Source organism: Labeo rohita, chromosome 3 (assembly GCF_022985175.1).
Source record: "Labeo rohita strain BAU-BD-2019 chromosome 3, IGBB_LRoh.1.0, whole genome shotgun sequence".
NCBI classification, from domain to species: domain Eukaryota; kingdom Metazoa; phylum Chordata; class Actinopteri; order Cypriniformes; family Cyprinidae; genus Labeo; species Labeo rohita.
Window position 1 is genome coordinate 40,332,900 of NC_066871.1, and position 17,804 is coordinate 40,350,703.

At 38.6% G+C, this 17,804-nt stretch overlaps 1 protein-coding gene across 1 annotated transcript; it reads left to right on the forward strand.

The window, feature by feature from the left end:
- The first annotated feature begins 2,690 nt into the window (after nucleotides 1-2,690).
- LOC127163276 (ectonucleotide pyrophosphatase/phosphodiesterase family member 7) lies at nucleotides 2,691-8,248 on the forward strand. The gene is made up of 6 exons (XM_051106429.1): nucleotides 2,691-2,940; nucleotides 3,066-3,211; nucleotides 4,686-5,318; nucleotides 7,104-7,338; nucleotides 7,420-7,552; nucleotides 7,817-8,248. Exons 1-6 carry the CDS (start codon nucleotides 2,691-2,693, stop codon nucleotides 7,875-7,877), a joined length of 1,458 nt encoding a protein of 485 aa, XP_050962386.1. The 3' UTR covers nucleotides 7,878-8,248.
- Nucleotides 8,249-17,804: the final 9,556 nt, after the last annotated feature.

A 17,804-nucleotide genomic window follows, 5' to 3' on the forward strand; every position in this document is an offset into this window, starting at 1 on the left:
TGGTGACGCTGTCAGGAGTAAGGCGTTGTTACGGTAACAGTCAGGAGTAAGAAACTGTTATGGTGACACTGTCACGAGCAAGAGGCTGTTAAGGTGACACTGTCAGAAGTAAAGGGTTGTTACAGTATCGCTGTAAGGAATAAGGGTAATGGTATAATACTAGAGTAAGGGGTTGTTACAGTGACACTGTCAGGAGTAGGAGGTTTTTACTGTAACGCTTTCAGGAGTAAGGGGTTGTTAGAATGTCTGCCAGGAGTAAAGGGTTGTTACGATGTCTGTCAGGAGTAAGGGGTTGTTATAGTAATGCTGACAGGAGTAAGAAGTTGTTACGGTGACGCTGTCAGGAGTAAGGGGTTGTTACGGTGACGCTGTCAGGAGTAAGGGGTTGTTACGGTGACGCTGTCAGGAGTAAGGGATTGTTACGGTGTCACTGTCAGGAGTAAGGGATTGTTACGGTGTCACTGTCAGGAGTAACAGGTTGTTATGATGACACTGTCAGAAGTAAGAGGCTGTTACGATGATGCTATCAGGAATAAGAGGCTGTTACAGAGATGGTGTCAGAACTAAGAGGTTGTTACGGTAACACTGTCAGGAGTAAGAGACTGTTACGGTAACTCTGTCAGGAGTAAGGGGTTGTTACAGCAACGCTGTCAGAAGTAAGGGGATGTTGTGGTGTCAGTGTAAGGAGTATGGAGATGTTACAGTAACGCTGTCAGGAGTAAGAGGCTGTTACAGTGACACTATCAGGAGTAGGAGGTTTTTATGGTAACGCTTTCAGGAGTAAGGGGTTGTTACAATGTCTGTCAGGAGTAAAGGGTTGTTACAATGTCTGTCAGGAGTAAGGGGTTGTTATGGGAATGCTGACAGGAGTAAGATGTTGTTATGGTGATGCTGTCAGGAGTAAGGGATTGTTACTGTGTCACTGTCAGGAGTAAGAGGTTGTTATGGTGACGCTGTCAGAAGTAAGAGGCTGTTACAGTAACGCTGTCAGGAGTAAGAGGCTGTTACAGTGACACTGTCAGGAGTAGGAGGTTTGTATGGTAACGCTTTCAGGAGAAAGGGGTTTTTACAATGTCTGTCAGGAGTAAAGGGTTGTTACGATGTCTGTCAGGAGTAAGGGGTTATTATGGGAATGCTGACAGGAGTAAGATGTTGTTATGGTGATGCTGTCAGGAGTAAGGGGTTGTTATGGGAATGCTGACAGGAGTAAGATGTTGTTATGGTGACGCTGTCAGAAGTAAGAGGCTGTTACAGTAACGCTGTCAGGAGTAAGAGGCTGTTACAGTGACACTGTCAGGAGTAGGAGGTTTGTATGGTAACGCTTTCAGGAGAAAGGGGTTTTTACAATGTCTGTCAGGAGTAAAGGGTTGTTACGATGTCTGTCAGGAGTAAGGGGTTGTTATGGGAATGCTGACAGGAGTAAGATGAATGCGTCACTAGTTGTTACAGTATCGCTATCAGGAATAAGGGGCTGTTATGGTAATGCTGACAGGACTAAGGGGTTGTTACAGTGAAAATTTCAGGAGTAAGGGATTGTTACAGTGTCACTGTCAGGAGTAAGGGGTTGTTACAGTGTCACTGTCAGGAGTAAGTGGTTGTTACAGTGACAATGTCAGAAGTAAGGGGTTGTTACGGTGTCACTGTTGGGGGTAAGGGGATTGTTACGGGAACGCTGTCAGGAGTAAGAGGCTGTGACAGTGACACTGTCAGGAGTAAGGGGTTGTTACTGTGGTGCTGACAGGAGTAAGGGGCTTTTACGGTGACACTGTCAGGAGTAAAATGTTCTTGAAGTATTTAATCAGTCAAGTTTCAATCGCGGATCATGTAAGAATACATACAGACACACAAACACTCCACTGACAGCGGTCAAGGCTGGTTGTTTATTAAGAAAGGCTGTAATAAATTAGCTTTTCTTAAGCAAGCTGAGAGATGTAATTTTTTTTTTATCTTCACACAGATTAGATATTTCCCCTGAACTACTGTCAAGGACAAAGACTGCAGGAGAAAACACTCTTTCAGAAAGATGTTGATAAGCCAACAGTTAAAAAGGTCAATAACGAAAGTCAAATCAGAGTCACAAGTTTAGGTTTTAAAGGACACCTTTGTGAACTTGAGGATAATTGACTTCACACATCAACTAAAAACCACCAAAACCAAAGCTGATTAAAAGATACTGAGATTTCAAAGATGATAAAGAAAGCAAAGCTAGTGACAAAAATATCTTGCAGCATTTAAACAGATAACATACATTAAGTTTGTTGTCAGTTAGATTTTTAATGTTTTTGAACAAGTCTCTTTTGCTCACCAAGACTGCATTTGTTTGATAAAAATACGGGGAAACAAGTGAAATATCTTTTTTCTGTGTGAATATATTTCAAAATGTGATTTATTACTCCAGTCTTCAATCACATGATCCTTCAGAAATTATTCTAATTTGCTGATTTTCTGCTCAACAAACACTGATTATTAGCTAATGCTGAAAGCAGTGGTATTTTTGTGGAAACTGCGATGCATTGTATTTTGCTGGATTCTTTGATGAATATAATGTTTGAAAAAAGGCAACTCAGATATGAGCAGATAAGATATCCAGATGAAACTTTGGCCTGCAGACATGAGTAAAAGAGGTCGAGCAGGAGACAGAAACGCTATCAGGTGTGAGCCACTGTTTGTGTTGAATGTGTGATCGGATCATGCTGTGGACGGCCACTCTCTGTCTATGTCTGTGCGTTTGCTCTTTGGCGGGTCCCGTCCCGGCACGCCGTGGGACATCTGAGCGCAGCAAACTGCTGCTAGTCTCCTTTGACGGCTTCAGGTGGGACTATGACAGGGACGTGGACACGCCGCACCTGGACGCCATGGCAAGGGACGGGGTCAAAGCCACATACGTGACGCCCGCGTTCATCACCGTCACCAGCCCGACACACTTCACCATTCTGACAGGTAAAGATGCCCCTCACTAAACCACATCACACATGAGTTTACAGATAAATCATTCCTGTGTAAAATGAGAGGACACTTCCTCAAATTGTAAATGCAGCTTGTTGAGAAAGCATGTTTGTCTGCAGGTAAATACATTGAGAATCACGGCGTCATTCACAACATGTGGTTTAACAGCAGCACCTGGGAGAAGAAATCCTACTACAAGTCCCAGTTTGTGAATGAGTGGTGGGACAATGGGAGTTTGCCCATATGGATCACAGCTCAAAGACAGGTACAGGTCTCATGCTTACCAATATATGTGTATATATAGATATAGATGACAATATATATCTATATGTTTCTGAGACAATTTCAAATTGACTTGTTCATCTACAAGACACTTATTTCCCACATGCAAACGGTCTGATAATGATCAGAAACACTTCACTCTGAATCCTCTTGATTGCTTTATTTAATTTCCTCCAGTAACCTCTGCATATAGAAGCAAATATACACAGGAGATTCAGACGAATTAATCGCAGAAATTGAGTCTCATATGATGACTTGTGCACAGTAATAAATAACTTAGTAATCTAGATGGAGTTGTAGGTTCACCCCCTAGAACAGGTGATGCATGAGCTTCTACCACTGTGTGCCTTTTAAAGCAATTTAAAGGAAATTTCAATGATAATTTCTCATGCGGTTACAAGCATATGACTTTCTTACTTCTTTCTTTTTAAAAACAAAAGCATTTTAAAACATCTCAGAGCTTCTCCTGTCCAGGCAGTGGATCCAAATTATGACTGATATATGACAAAGTCCAAACAAAGACCATTACCAGACCAAAAAGAATGACTCATTAAGTTGGAAAATATGGATGCATCTTATCAAGAAGAAAAAAAATGGATTTCTTATTTTGTGTTCAGTGGAAGATTTACAAGTTTAAAAATAACACTGACTGAATAAATAATAACAGAATAATAATTGTGGTTTCTCTAAGGTGTTTGTCTCAGGTTTTTTTGTTTGTCTCAGGTAAATTTCATTATTTTCTGTTTTCACTTTAATTTTAAAGTTTTATTTATCTTGTTGTGTTTGTCAGTTTTATTATTTATTTTTTTATTATTTGTTTATATAGTACTTTCTATTCATTTGTACATTAGTTCTTTATTTTTTTCTTTTCATTTTATTTCAGTTAACTTTTTATGGTTTTACTTTTAGATAATAACTCAGGTCTGTTAATCTAAACGGGTTTGTTCCAGTGTTATTTCAGAAACACTGATAAACTATTTTTAAATATATATATATATATGTGTGTGTGTGTGTGTGTGTGTGTGTTTCTTTTTTTTTTACTTTTTAGTTATTTTAGTACTTGTTTAATTTTATTTTATTTATATAAAATGTATATAAATATATATGTATGTGTGTTTCTTTCTTTTCTTTTTTTCCCCTTTTATTTATTGTAGTACTTTTTTTTTTTTTTTTTTTTTTTTACATTTTTACAGGGTGTTTTTATGGCTTTACTTGAAGTTAAGAAAATAAACCAGCTTTTTTTTCAGTTTGTTTTTACTGTTATAGCTTTTATGAATATATTGACTAAGTTTTTTATATTTACATTTCATATTTTAAATTTGTTCATTTTTGTCATTTTTTATATATATATATTTTTTATATATATATATATATATATATATATATATATAGTATATATGCATTGAAAAAGGAATTGTTTGTTAAATAAATAGGCTATGAATGTTTTTCCCAAAAAGGGTCTGAAGGCCGGTTCCCTCCACTTTCCTGGAACGGCGTCTACTTATCAGGGTGAAAGTGCTGTTGTGAGAGAAGTTGAGCCTGAAAACTACAATTACAGCAATGAAACGGCTTGGCGAGAGAACATAGACAAAGTGATGAAGTCCTGGTTCAGAGAACAGGACTTGGACTTTGTGTCCATGTACTTCGGTGAGCCCGACAGCACGGGACACAAGTACGGGCCGGACTCGCCCGAGCGCAGGGCGATGGTCCGACAGGTGGACCGTACGGTCGGTTACTTGCGGAGCATGGCGGAGCAAAGCGGCCTGAGCGAGCGGCTCAACATCATCATCACAGCCGATCACGGCATGAGCACCGTCTACCGCAATGGACTGGTGGACGAGATCGTCCTGTCCAAGATCCCTGGCTTCTCTTTCAGAGATCTGGACTTTCATATCGTGGACTTTGGACCGGTGGGACTCCTGCTGCCTAAAGAAGGACGACTTGATAAAGTGTACAATGCCCTAAAAGGCGCACACCCACATCTGCATGTCTATAAGAAAGAGGAGATTCCCATTCACCTGCATTACTCCCACAATGACCGTATATTACCCATCATCCTCTGGGCTGATCTAGGATACGTCATCAATGGGGTGAGCTCTTCATTTACAGCTTAATGCGAGTTTTCTTCATGTTCATCAAGAAATTGATGAGTATTCTTTCTGTAGATTGAATAGGAGAGGCACTAGCAAAATTAAGGTCATGGGTTCGATTCCCAGTGAATGAACTGATAAAAAATATAAAAGTTGCATTAAATGTAAGTCGCTTTGGATAAAAACATCAGCCATAATTATGAATGTAAATTTATTTCTCATTTTTCTCAATAGTAATTTTCACTAGACTCTCATTACTGTAACACAATATTTTATTTATTATTTTTAGGTTAGAAATATTGCAATTTTTGCATTTTTTTTTAATTACCAGTAGAATCAGGGCAACCATACAACAAATAAATAAAACAAAAATAAATAAAATTACACTATGTTAATAAAAATTCAGGATAAATGTACTAAATCCTCATGAAAATAAAGCAAAAAATACCCAATTATTAATAAATAAACTATTTTGCATTACAGTAATGAAAATCGGGGAGTAAATGTACTAACTCACTATACAAATAATGTACAAAAATTACCAAATGAATAACAAATAAACAATTTTTAATTACAGTAATGAGAATCGGGGGTAAGTGTACTAACTCACCCAAAAAAAAAAAAAAAAAAAAAAAAAAAAAAAAAAAAAAAGTACAAAAAATATCAAATTAATAATAAACTATTTTGCATTGCAGTAATAAGAAATATACTAAATTACCATTAAGCTAATGGACAAAGCAATAAATAAATAAACAAAAATAAAAAATAAACAAATAACTAGAAATACATAAATGTTTTGCATTATGGTAAGGGGGTAAATGTACCAAATCACCTTTATAATTTAATAAAATTAATTTAAATTTATTATAAATAAATAATATTTTATATTTGTAATTTTATTAATAATTTTATTAATAATTTCACAATGATGGCCATCTAATAGTCTTAAAATAGGTCTCCTTTCTTTATGAACAATATTTATTTATTATTATTTAGTTTTTTTCCTTTTCATTTTAATGCTTTGGTGAACGGCCTTTCTGTTGTCTGTTTCAAACTTGTTCACAAAAAAATTGTTCCTTGAGGATGAAAACATGAATTATTTAAATATAATCACAGGCAAACAAACTAAACTAAATCAACTGGTTGAAATCTAGGGTATAAAAAGCATTTTTGCCCTTGACTCATCTTAATTTACATTGCTGGCAATCAATCGATCAATACTCTGCTCTCATGACGACCTAAGAGGTCACGCTTCAAGCTTCTGTTGACCTTTGACCTACAGAGGTCAGAGGTCAGTTTTACAAGCGTGGCATACTAACAACCATTTAAAAATACTGCTGGTGCAACCATGAGAAATTCAAACAAAGCCAGCCACCTTGGCATCCCAAACCTCTTATTAACCAACATGATCCTAGAGCCAAATAAAACTTATACTTCAGCTGAATGATTCAGCAGCTGCATTTATTGACCAGCTCTGTCTGGGGGCCTCACAGGTTAACTGCACCCACAAACCACTTGTTGTCACGACAACGCCAGACCATAATCATAAAACAAATCAGCTGGTCTGTCGCCCTCTGCTGTTTCAAATAGCAAACTACCATACTACTCATACTGAGTGAAACTGTAGTACAGTACTGCACACAATGTGCAAATATGCATGAAATAACAGGATGATCTTCTACTAGAGCATTTGTCACATTTCTATGGGATGTTTGAACCAGACATTTGAAAAATAATTTCCAACAAAAAAACAAAACAAAACATATTCTCCTTATTTTGTTGCAGTATTTCCCAGTGCAGTTTCATAAGGGAGAACACGGCTATGATAACCAGGCTCTGGACATGAAGCCATTCTTTAGGGCCGTGGGGCCGGATTTCCAGAAGAATCTGGAGGTGGGGCCATTTGAAACAGTCAACATTTACCCGCTGATGTGCCACCTGCTGAAAATCACACCTGAACCCAACGATGGGCACCTGAACACCACACAACACATGCTGACCTCCTACATACAGACAGACAGTGAGAACATCTGATCAAACACATCTACCTATCTATCTATCTATCTAGCTATCTATCTGATGAAGCTGTCTTGTGTTTCAGATGAGAGCTCGTCTGATGACGATATTCTCAGCAGTGTTTTTATTGGTCTGGGATCTGTTGCTGGTTTTCTGCTTATTGTCTTCGTTGTTGTGTTAAGTCGTGGTGTTCACAAACGCAGGAGGAACAAAAGCAGGTAAATCTCATTAATTTCAGAAAGTTACTGACAGTAGAAAGTTGAAATGTTTTATGTCGTATTGTCAGAGAGGTTATTTAGCTTGTTCTGCTCAACGCAGACAGAAAAAAGATCAAGTTTAATATGATTAGATATTTTTATTATATGTATCATTATTATTAAAGAGATAACAAAGAAATACATATGATCATTACTAACTTGGTTTTGACTTAATGTTGCACTGAATGATCTGGATGTGTTTTTTGTTCTTGGTTTACTTAACAGTTCCACAGAAGAGGGGAAGATTGACAAGTGTCACTCAGAAACGAAACAGACAACATTTTAATTCCAGGAATCTAGAAGAAAGACACTCACACAAACACAAAGAAATATTTATGGGGATACCTTTCCAAAAGATGTCATCTACTGAAAGACAAAGAAAAACGTGTAGAATGATTCTCATTAGATAACTGCTCCTATTTAGTGCTGTAGCTCTTTATGATCTTAATTAGAAACAGATCCTGTCAGAAAATATCTGTTTTGTCTGGTAACAGAAAAACTAGTCAGCAAAGTTGTCCAATACCCAAAACCTATTAAGAGTCAGTCTTGTCCGGTACCAAAATCTGTATTGTATCTGTATCTGTAAACAGTATCAAAACAGCCTAGAAGTTAACTGAACAAAGCCAAAGAGCAGAAGCAGGAGACAAAGTGATGATGATAAAAAGAGCAAAGTTTACTGACTAATCTTAGTTGTGTATGTTTCAATGTTCAGATTTCCTCTGACCAACACAAATCCAACAAGTGTTATTATAGCACAAGTAGGGCTGAGCAATAAAACGATAGTGATAATTATCGCAATCTAATTTTCCTCCATTAAACAATAACAACAGTTCAATAAATGTTAGATATAATGTTTATGAGCCAAAAGGGGAACGATGCATTAGAGCAGATGCATTATTTGCTGATGAGTCTTGGTCACGCGAGCACTAAACAGTGCTGTGAGATCCAGTGAAGCACTTGAATTCAGCAAGGAACACAAATGACTCTGTGATTTAAGCTAGTTTAAAGCCAGATGAAACAGCAGTGACAAAAGAGAAAAACACAGTGCACAATGATACAGCCTGACGACTTTACAAATCACCATCATTTACTATGGATTTACTGTAACTGCACCATGAAAAAAATGTGGGGTATTCATATTGAATATTGTATTATTAATGTTGACACGTATTAAAGGAGTAATGGAATATAATTACAATATTTTTTGTGATTATGCCATAGCATTTGTGCATTTATACTAAATCGCTGCAACATGGAATAAACTTCTGGTTCATCTGGCTGGTTCCGACTGAGCCTAGTTTCTCCCAAGGTTTTTTTTCTCCATTTCTGTCACTGATGGAGTTTTGGTTCCTTGCCGCTGTTGCCACTGACTTGCTTAGTTGGGGACACTTAATTTCCAGCCTTATCGTCGACTTGATTGCACAGAATTCAATGATGAACTGCCTTTAACTGAAAATTGAGTTTTACTGTTATCCTTTTGCATTATCGATACACTATTTTCCTATGTAATATTGTAAAGCTTCTTTGACATAATTTGTATTGTTAAAAGCGCTATATAAAAAAGGCGACCTGACTAAATGACAAACCATATAGCCTAGTTACATTTTTACCATGGTATTGAGGTGCTTTGTAGTTATCATGATCAAAATATATGCTACTATGGAAGACCAGTGGTTAATTTTAATAAAACTCGAACAGTCAGAATAATTAAATTTCACCATATAAAAATGAGGTTGCTGCAATTTTTACAAATGAAGAGCTCAGATGCAAAATGCTCTAAAAATTAGATAATGATACTGAGTGAATGCTCTCGACACATAGTATATGTGTCCACATAGTATATGCATCCATGGGCAGCCGTGGCCTAATGGCTAGGGAGCCAGGCTTGTAACCGAAAGAATGCAGGTTAGAGTCCCAGGTCCGGCAGGGATTGAAGGTGGGGGGAGTGAATAATCAGTGCTCTCTCCGCCCTCAATACCACGACTGAGGTGAGTCTCTTGAGCAAGGCACTGCTCCCCGGGCACCGCAGCGAAAGCAATATGGCTGCCCGCTGCTCTGGGTGTGTGTTCACAGTGTGCGTGTGTGTGTGTGTTCGCTACTCAGTACTGTGTGTGTGCTCTTGGATGGGGTAATGCAGAGCACAAATTCCGAGTATGGGTCACCCTACTTGGCCACATGTCACGTCCTTAATCCGTCCATCAAATACTTGCTAAATCCCAGCCTCAGCCCAATCAGATATACATAGGAGCTTAATAAAAATGCTTATTTTAAAGTAAAATGTCAGATGGACTTGCATCTAAACTCTTTTGATAATGAACATAAACTTACATCTGTATCGTAACTCAAGCTACTATTACTGTCAACTCAAGCTACTGTTAAACCTGTTTGATGATTTGAAATCTAATATCACTCATGCAGAACATGCAGATACCAAGCAACTTAACTTTTTATTAAGATATTAATTTTGTTCAGGAAAAAATGAGACGTGTAAAGAATTCAAAAAGTGAAGTTTTTTAAATAATAGATTAAAACCACAATTAACTGTCTGGTTTCTACAACTTTCACTTAGGAGCAAAAATCCGCCTATAAACTTGAAAGAAATAAAGATTTGAAATGTAATGTGATAATTATCAGTAACCACAAGCAATAGCAATGGAAAATTACTGCTTCACAACAACATCCTGTGACGTTAAAAACGTTGTAAATGAGACATTCTCTTATCTATGTATTTTCTCTTATCTCATGAAGACATATATCCCTTGAAAGCACACACACGCATGGCTATTTTATTTAATTAAATTAAAGTTTGTAAGCATAAGTGGGTGAACTTCTGTCACTCTGGTTCCCATTTGTGAATATAGCATGACAAAATTTAAATTTGCATGTATGTCAGTGACAAAGGATCTGCCGATTCAGGCATTCTGCAGTATTTTTCTGACCTTTTTTCATTAATTTATGATTAAATCAGGGCTACACAAAAAGATATTCCCTGAATATGCCATATTATCCTTCAAATTTAATATAATAATATCAAGCTGAGAAAACTGTATAGAAAATTGTTTGTCAATTGAATGACGAAGGTAAAATGCATGTAAAGTGTTTGTCAGCCACACCTGTTCAAAATCTTGCTCATCACTGATAGCAGTGCATGTAATACACAGAAACCTACAGTATTTCCATGCCAAGTCAAGGAGGAGTTTCAAAGAGTCAAGATGGACACATTGTGCTTGTGTATGTGTGTATGTCTCTTAAAAAATAAAGCATATGATCTTTTGGTCCCCAAATATCCATATTTGCTTCTGTTAATATTGTGTTCAGATTAATGAAGTTGTTTTTCTCATAGACACACCAAACATGTTTTGTGCCAACAGAGACAATTATTTACAATATTACAGCTTTACAATATTATATAGGAAAATAGTGTCAATAATGTAAAAGGACAACAGTAAATACTCAATTTTTAGTTGAAATCAGTTTATCATTGAATTCAGTAATGTCATCATCCAGCTCAGTTCAGTTCAAATAGTATCTGTGCAATCAAGTCGACGTTATCGCTGTAATCTAAGTGTCTCCAACTAAGCAAGCCATGCTGCAGAGAAGTCAGAATGTGCAGAGGACTCATCTGGTTCCCGTGGTCTTGTGCTGATGGCCGAATGATAGAAATGTGTTAATGTGTTACGTATAAACCAGGTTAAAGAGATGAGTCTTTAATCTAGATTTAAACTGACAGAGTGTGTCTGCATCTCGATCAGTGTTAGGTAGATTGTTCCAGAGTTTGGGCACTAAATAGGAAAATTATCTGCCACCTGCAGTTGATTTTGATATTCTAGGTATTATCAAATTGCCAGAGTTTTGAGAATGCAGCGGATGTGAAGGACTACAAAGTAAAAATAGCTTGCTCAAGTACTAAGGTGCTAAACCATTCAGGGCTTTATAAATATTTAGTAAGATTTTAAAATCTATACGATGTAATTTAATAGGGAGCTAGTGCAATGTTGACAGAACTGGGCTAATATGGCCATACTCCCTGGTTCTAGTAAGAACTCTAGCTGCTGCATTTTGAACCAGCTGGAGTTTGTTTATTAAGCGTGCTGAGCATCCACCCAATAAAGCATTACAATAATCTAACCTTAAGGTCATGAACGCAAGAATTAACATTTCTGCATTTGACATTGAGAGCATAGGTTGTAATTTAGATATATTTTTGAGATGGAAAAATGTGATTTTATAAATGCTGCTCATGAAGAATTGACAGAGCAGCCAACAAGTGTTAGACAGTGTTTTAAGTTATTATTTGTGGAGGTTTTAGGTCCGATGATTAACACCTTTTTTTTTTGTTTGTTTGTTTGTTTTTTTTATTTAGCAGTGGGAAATAGTGTTGCTTTCGTCAACGAAAATGATGACTACATATCGTCGTCAACGAACCTTTATCACGTGACGAAAACGAGACGAGACGCGACGAAAATGCTGGTGGTGTGACGATGACTATAATTAAATGTATAATGCAATATCGTTGACGAATAAAAACGAGACTAAATGTGGTTTACAAAATAAAAACTATGCTAAAATGTCTCTTCATTTTCGTTGACGAAACGAGACGAAACGAAATGTTATAACGTTATTTCGTTTTGTTTAGTCGCGTTATTATTATTTTGCAGTATTTCTGAAGTGGGCTGCATCAAGTCCCACTGCGCAGACGCAGGCGACGTCACTTTCTCAAGACCCACTCGCGGACCGGGGGATTATAGGCCTGAAATTACAATTATTAAGACTATTAGACAGTTATATGTCGTTATCAGCACATGTTGAAGTAGATTCGTGTCTGAGAGAATATGCACCGTATTGCAGCTTTAGAAAACTCTGTCAGATATTTTTTACTTTCACTTTCTATATAGTGAATTGTAAAGTTAAAACTGAAGTTAAGACGTTCACCGGCATAACTACTGCACAAAGTTTGATATCCATTGGCTCGCCTTCATGGTTTAAAACACAAATACTTCCAATATAGCGACGTAACCGCAAACCCCCATGAGTACGCATCTTAAACGGTGAAAGAGGAATCAACTCGGTCTGCCGCGCTGTCTGAAACACGTCTTTGTGTTTGTGCGCGCTTCGGGTGTGTGTGAGAACAGCACGAAAGTAACGAATCGAGTTCTGTATCGTTTCTTCCTCTTATGATTTTAAATAGCTTGAACGTGTAAATTCTTAAATTAACCTGCGAAATCACATGAGGAACGGTGGGGTTTTGACCTGGTCCGTAGGTATCACACTGCGATCCGTTTAAGCCCTAATAGGCTATATGACAGATCAGAGCCAATGCTTCAGGGAAATTGCTTTGCCGGTCCAATGGCAGACTCCAGGCAAAGTTTTGTGTTCACCGTTTGACACACACCAATCACGTGCACATATTTGTATCTTGACTATACTACTAGGTACTTATACTATATTGACTGGGTTAAATAGAATTGCATTACTAAAAAGAGACTAAAATACAATTTTCATTGACTAAAACTAGACTAAATGTCATCAGTTTTTGTCGACTAAAACTAGACTAAAATGTCATCAGTTTTCGTCGACTAAAACTAGACGAAAATAGTCATGGATCATTATGACTAAAATCAGACTAAAATGCTCAGACTTTTAGTCGACTAAAACTTGACTAGACTAAAAAGAGTATGAACGTGACTAAAACTAATAAAAACTAAAATGACAGCTTCACACAAAGACTATAGACTAAAACTAAAATTAAAACAGGCTGCCAAAAACAACACTAGTGGGAAATTACTAGTAATCCAGTTTTATATACATAGTATGCATTCTGTTAGTTTTTCAAATTGGTTTCGTTGGGCTGTAAAGAAATATAGTGAAAGCTAACACCTCTGCTAACACACAAACTTGCAAGTATGATTACAGTCAGACACTGTAATATGCTCTGGTCCCCTCCCTGCTTACCGTGGTGACGAGATACATAGCAGACTGTCGTCACTCAATGGCTGGATGTCTAAGTGGTGCCCGCAGGATAAGCCGCAGAAGGTTTCATAGACAATTGGATGAGTTTTTGGGGCAGACCTGACCTGTTGAAAAGACATGGTCTTCATTCCTCCAGGTGTGGTGCTGCTCTTCTCTCTAGAAATATGGCACATAGTCATAGAGTTCTTACTTGACTAACTGCGGCCCAGGTCAGGAAGCAGACAAACCGGCTAAACCGACCATCTGCTAGCTGCCTCACGTCACCGAAATCTGTTAATTCTCAGCACATAGAGACCCTTTTACCTAGATATCTTTTTATAGAGACTGTGACTGTTCCCCGAGCTAGAAAATAAAAAAATGTCCAAACCAATTTAAGAGTAACAATTTGATAACAATTGATATTCAACAAATAAAAAATGTATGTAAAGGGGGAGGTGTTTCTACAATTTATAGCAATATCTTCAGTGTTTCTCAGAGTGTGGGCTTCAAGTGTAACTCATTTGAATAATGGTGCTTCATATTACATTATCCAGAGAAACAAGTGTTAATGATAAATCCCTTGTGACGTTTGTACTGGCTACTGTATACAGGCCACCAGGGCACCATACAGACTTTATTAAAAGATTTGCTGATTTTCTATCGGAGTTAGTGCTCACTGCAGATAAAGTCTTAATAGTGGGTGATTTTAACATCCATGTTGATAGCGAAAACGATGTACTGGAAGCAGTATTTATAGACATTCTGAACTCTATTGGGGTTAGACAACACTTGTCAGGACCTACTCATTGTTGACACCATACTCTAGATTTAATACTGTCACATGGAATTGATGTTAATGGCGTTGAAATTCTGCAGTGATGATATTTCAGGATCATTATGTAGTCTTGTGTATACTCCATATAGCTAAAACTGTAAATTCAACTCCTTGTTACAAGTATGGTAGAACCATCACTTCTACCACAAAAGACTGCTTTGTAAGTAATCTTCCTGACTTATCTGAATTCCTCAGCATATCCAATAGCTCAGAAAAACTTGATAATACAACAGAAACCATGCACTCTCTCTTTTCTAGCACTCTAGAGACGATTGCTCGTTTACACTTAAGGAAGATAAAGGAAAACAGTCCGACCCCGTGGTATAACGAGCACACTCACGCCCTAAAAAGAGCAGCCTGGAAAATGGAGCACAGCTGGAGGAAAACGGGATCGGGAAGGATCTGCGAGCCGAGACTGGAAAAAGGGACGCCCGAAGCCCAGCGGCGTTCATGTTAACTTTAAAAACCGACGCGCGGCTTCGATAGCCTTGTGGGCAGCGTGTCGGTTTTTGAAGCTAAGGGGTAGGAGAATGTCGGTTAACAACAATAAAATAAAAGTTTATCAACCGGCAACGTCTCCATTTTTTCTTGTTGTTCTTGTTGTTCTGGAAACGCCAGTTCTGGCTACTCGCTTGTCATTGGTCAGCTGTCAAATTTTCTTTCAGAAAAATTTATCAACCGGCACTGTCAGAAAAGTTTCTTTCAGAAAAGTTGAACTTTTTTCAACTTAAAAAGACACTCTGAGCTGCAGAAAACCGCTTTTTAAAAAAAGTGCTCATGACTTTTTTGAAAAGACGGTTTACTCCATAGGATTATAATGTAAAACAGACGCTGGCAGTTTGAAAAAAGACGCCAAGTGTTAACATAGCATTAGGCCCCGATCACACCGAACGCGTTTTTTAGTTCTAAAAACGCGAGGCGCACCGCACTGTCTTTTTCTGGTGACTTTTAAAAAAAAAAGAGCAGTGCGTTGCGGTTTTTGCGGTTGCTAGGCAACCATCAAATCAGCCGTTCTGTCAATCTAATCAAAGGATTATAGCGCGAGCGCTCTAAAATCTTTGGGTTTTAGCTGTTAAGTAAACTATCTTATCAGCAAAAAACTTAAAACATACAGCTCCGGGTAACCCGCGATAGACACCAAAAGCTTCTCCTCCATCACTGCAGTCTCCGGACTTTTTAAGCAACAGTAAAACTTTCGTCACCACAACAGAAGGCCCGCCTCTCCATTCAATCGATTGGATAATGGAAAAAAACGCGATGACGTCGGGCGCTTTTCTGCTCAGAGTTGCTTTTTTTTCAACTTCAGGCGCTCAGAGCGTTCCGGCAAAAACGCGAGGCGCAGCAGGCGGTTAAAACGCGAGGCGCCCGGGGCGCATAAACAGCGCGCATAACGCTCACTATCCATAGAAAACAATTCAAAAAAGGCCCCTCTCACTGCAAAAACGCATTCAGTGTGATCGCGGCCTTAGGCCCCGATCACACCCAACGCATTTTTTAGTTCTAAAAACGCGAGGCGCACTGCACTGCCTTTTTCTGGTGACTTTTAAAAAAAGAGCAGTGCGTTGCGGTTTTTTATGTTGCTAGGCAACCGTCAAATCAGCCGTCCTGTCAATCTAATCAAAGGATTATAGCGCGAGCGCTCTAAAATCTTTGGTTTTTAGCTGTTAAGTAAACTGTCATATCAGCAAAAAACTTAAAACATACAGCTCCGGGTAACCCGCAATAGACACCAAAAGTTTCTCCTTTCACCAAAAGTCACCGTAGCCACTAGATCCAGTCTGTTTCCAGATCAGATGGTCACTGCAGTCCCCCGGATCCAGTCTGTACCCAGCCCAGATGGTGGATCAGCACCTACAGAGGACCTCTACAGCCCTGAATGTCAGCGGAGACCACATCAACTAGATGAGCCCCAGAGACGGATCCCCAGTGAAGACCTTGTCACCTAGACGGCCATCAGCACAAGACCACGGGAACCACATAAGTCCTCTGCACATTCGGACTTTTCTGCAACATGGAACAAACTGCTGGTTCATCTGGCCAGAGGAGAACTGGCCCCCTGACAGATTCTGGTTTCTCCCAAGGTTTTTTTTCTCCATTTCACAGAACAACAATGCAGCGAGGAAGACCACCACCCCTCCCAATGACCAGGTACTGCGTGAGAAAGGGTCTGCACAGAGTGAACCCACGTAAGGTCGCTGGACCAGATAACATTACTGCCAAAGTGTTTAGTGGATGCGCAGATCAGCTAGCTGATGTCCTCACTGACATCTTTAACATCTCCATCCCTGTGCCAAAGAAGTCCTCAGTGTCCTGCCTCAATGACTACCAGCCCTTCACATTCACACCCATCATCATGAAGTGCTTTGAGAGGGTTGTCAAGAGGCACATCAAGTCTCTGCTGCCCCCAACTCTGGACACCCTACAGTTCACGTACTGTTCCAAAAGCTCAACAGACATTGCCATCACACTCCATCTGGCTCGTACCCATTTAGAAAATAAAGACACATATGTAAGAATGCTGTTCATAGACTTCAATTCAGCATTCAACATGATCATTCCTCAGAACCTGATTGACAAGTTGGTCCTACTGGGTCTGAACCCCTCCCTCTGCAACTGGATCCTGGACTTCCTGTCTGAGAGACCTCAGACAGTATGGATTGGAAATGGATTGCTTCTCTAGCACCATTACACTAAGCACATGAGGGACTATCGAGAGCATCCTGAGCAGCTGCATCACTGTCTAGTTTAGAAACCAGTGGATAGTGAGCACAGCAGAGAAAATTATCGGAGTCCCTCTTCCCTCTATCACAGACATCTACACTACACATTGTACCCACAATGCAATAAGGGCCTGCATGACAGCTTCTTCCCCCAAGCCATCAGACTCCCTAATTTCAGTATTCATAAAACAACAAGGCTAAAAGTAGCTCTAAAAACGAATTCTAAAAAATAATGGGCGTGTCAGTACTAAATTTAGGACTCCTAAATTTTTGTGCTAAGAGTATTTCACAAAGTGTTTTAGTGTTAAAACTAGCTCCTAAATCTGTGAAACACTAGAAGTAGAGAAGAGGACTCCGAAGTCACTAAGACCAAATCCCAAACTATCCTAAAATGGCTGTTGCCAGCAATCAGCCTCGGAACATAAACATTTCAGAAACATTTGACGGTAATGAGCTTTTAAAAAGGTATCACCTTAATCGTGGGGCTATTATGACTGTTGTAGACAATTTTCCTTTGATTATATAGAAGGAGACCAATTACCAGTAGACCCCAACAGGCACCATTACGGCTACCATACATATTTATTCCCAGCAAACACATTAAAAATTCTGTGATGGTTTCTATTGTTTTTTGTTTGTTTTGTTTTGTTTGTGTTTTTCAGCAGGGCCACAATGGCTGTTACTGGTGACACTTAGTGACACTTAGCCT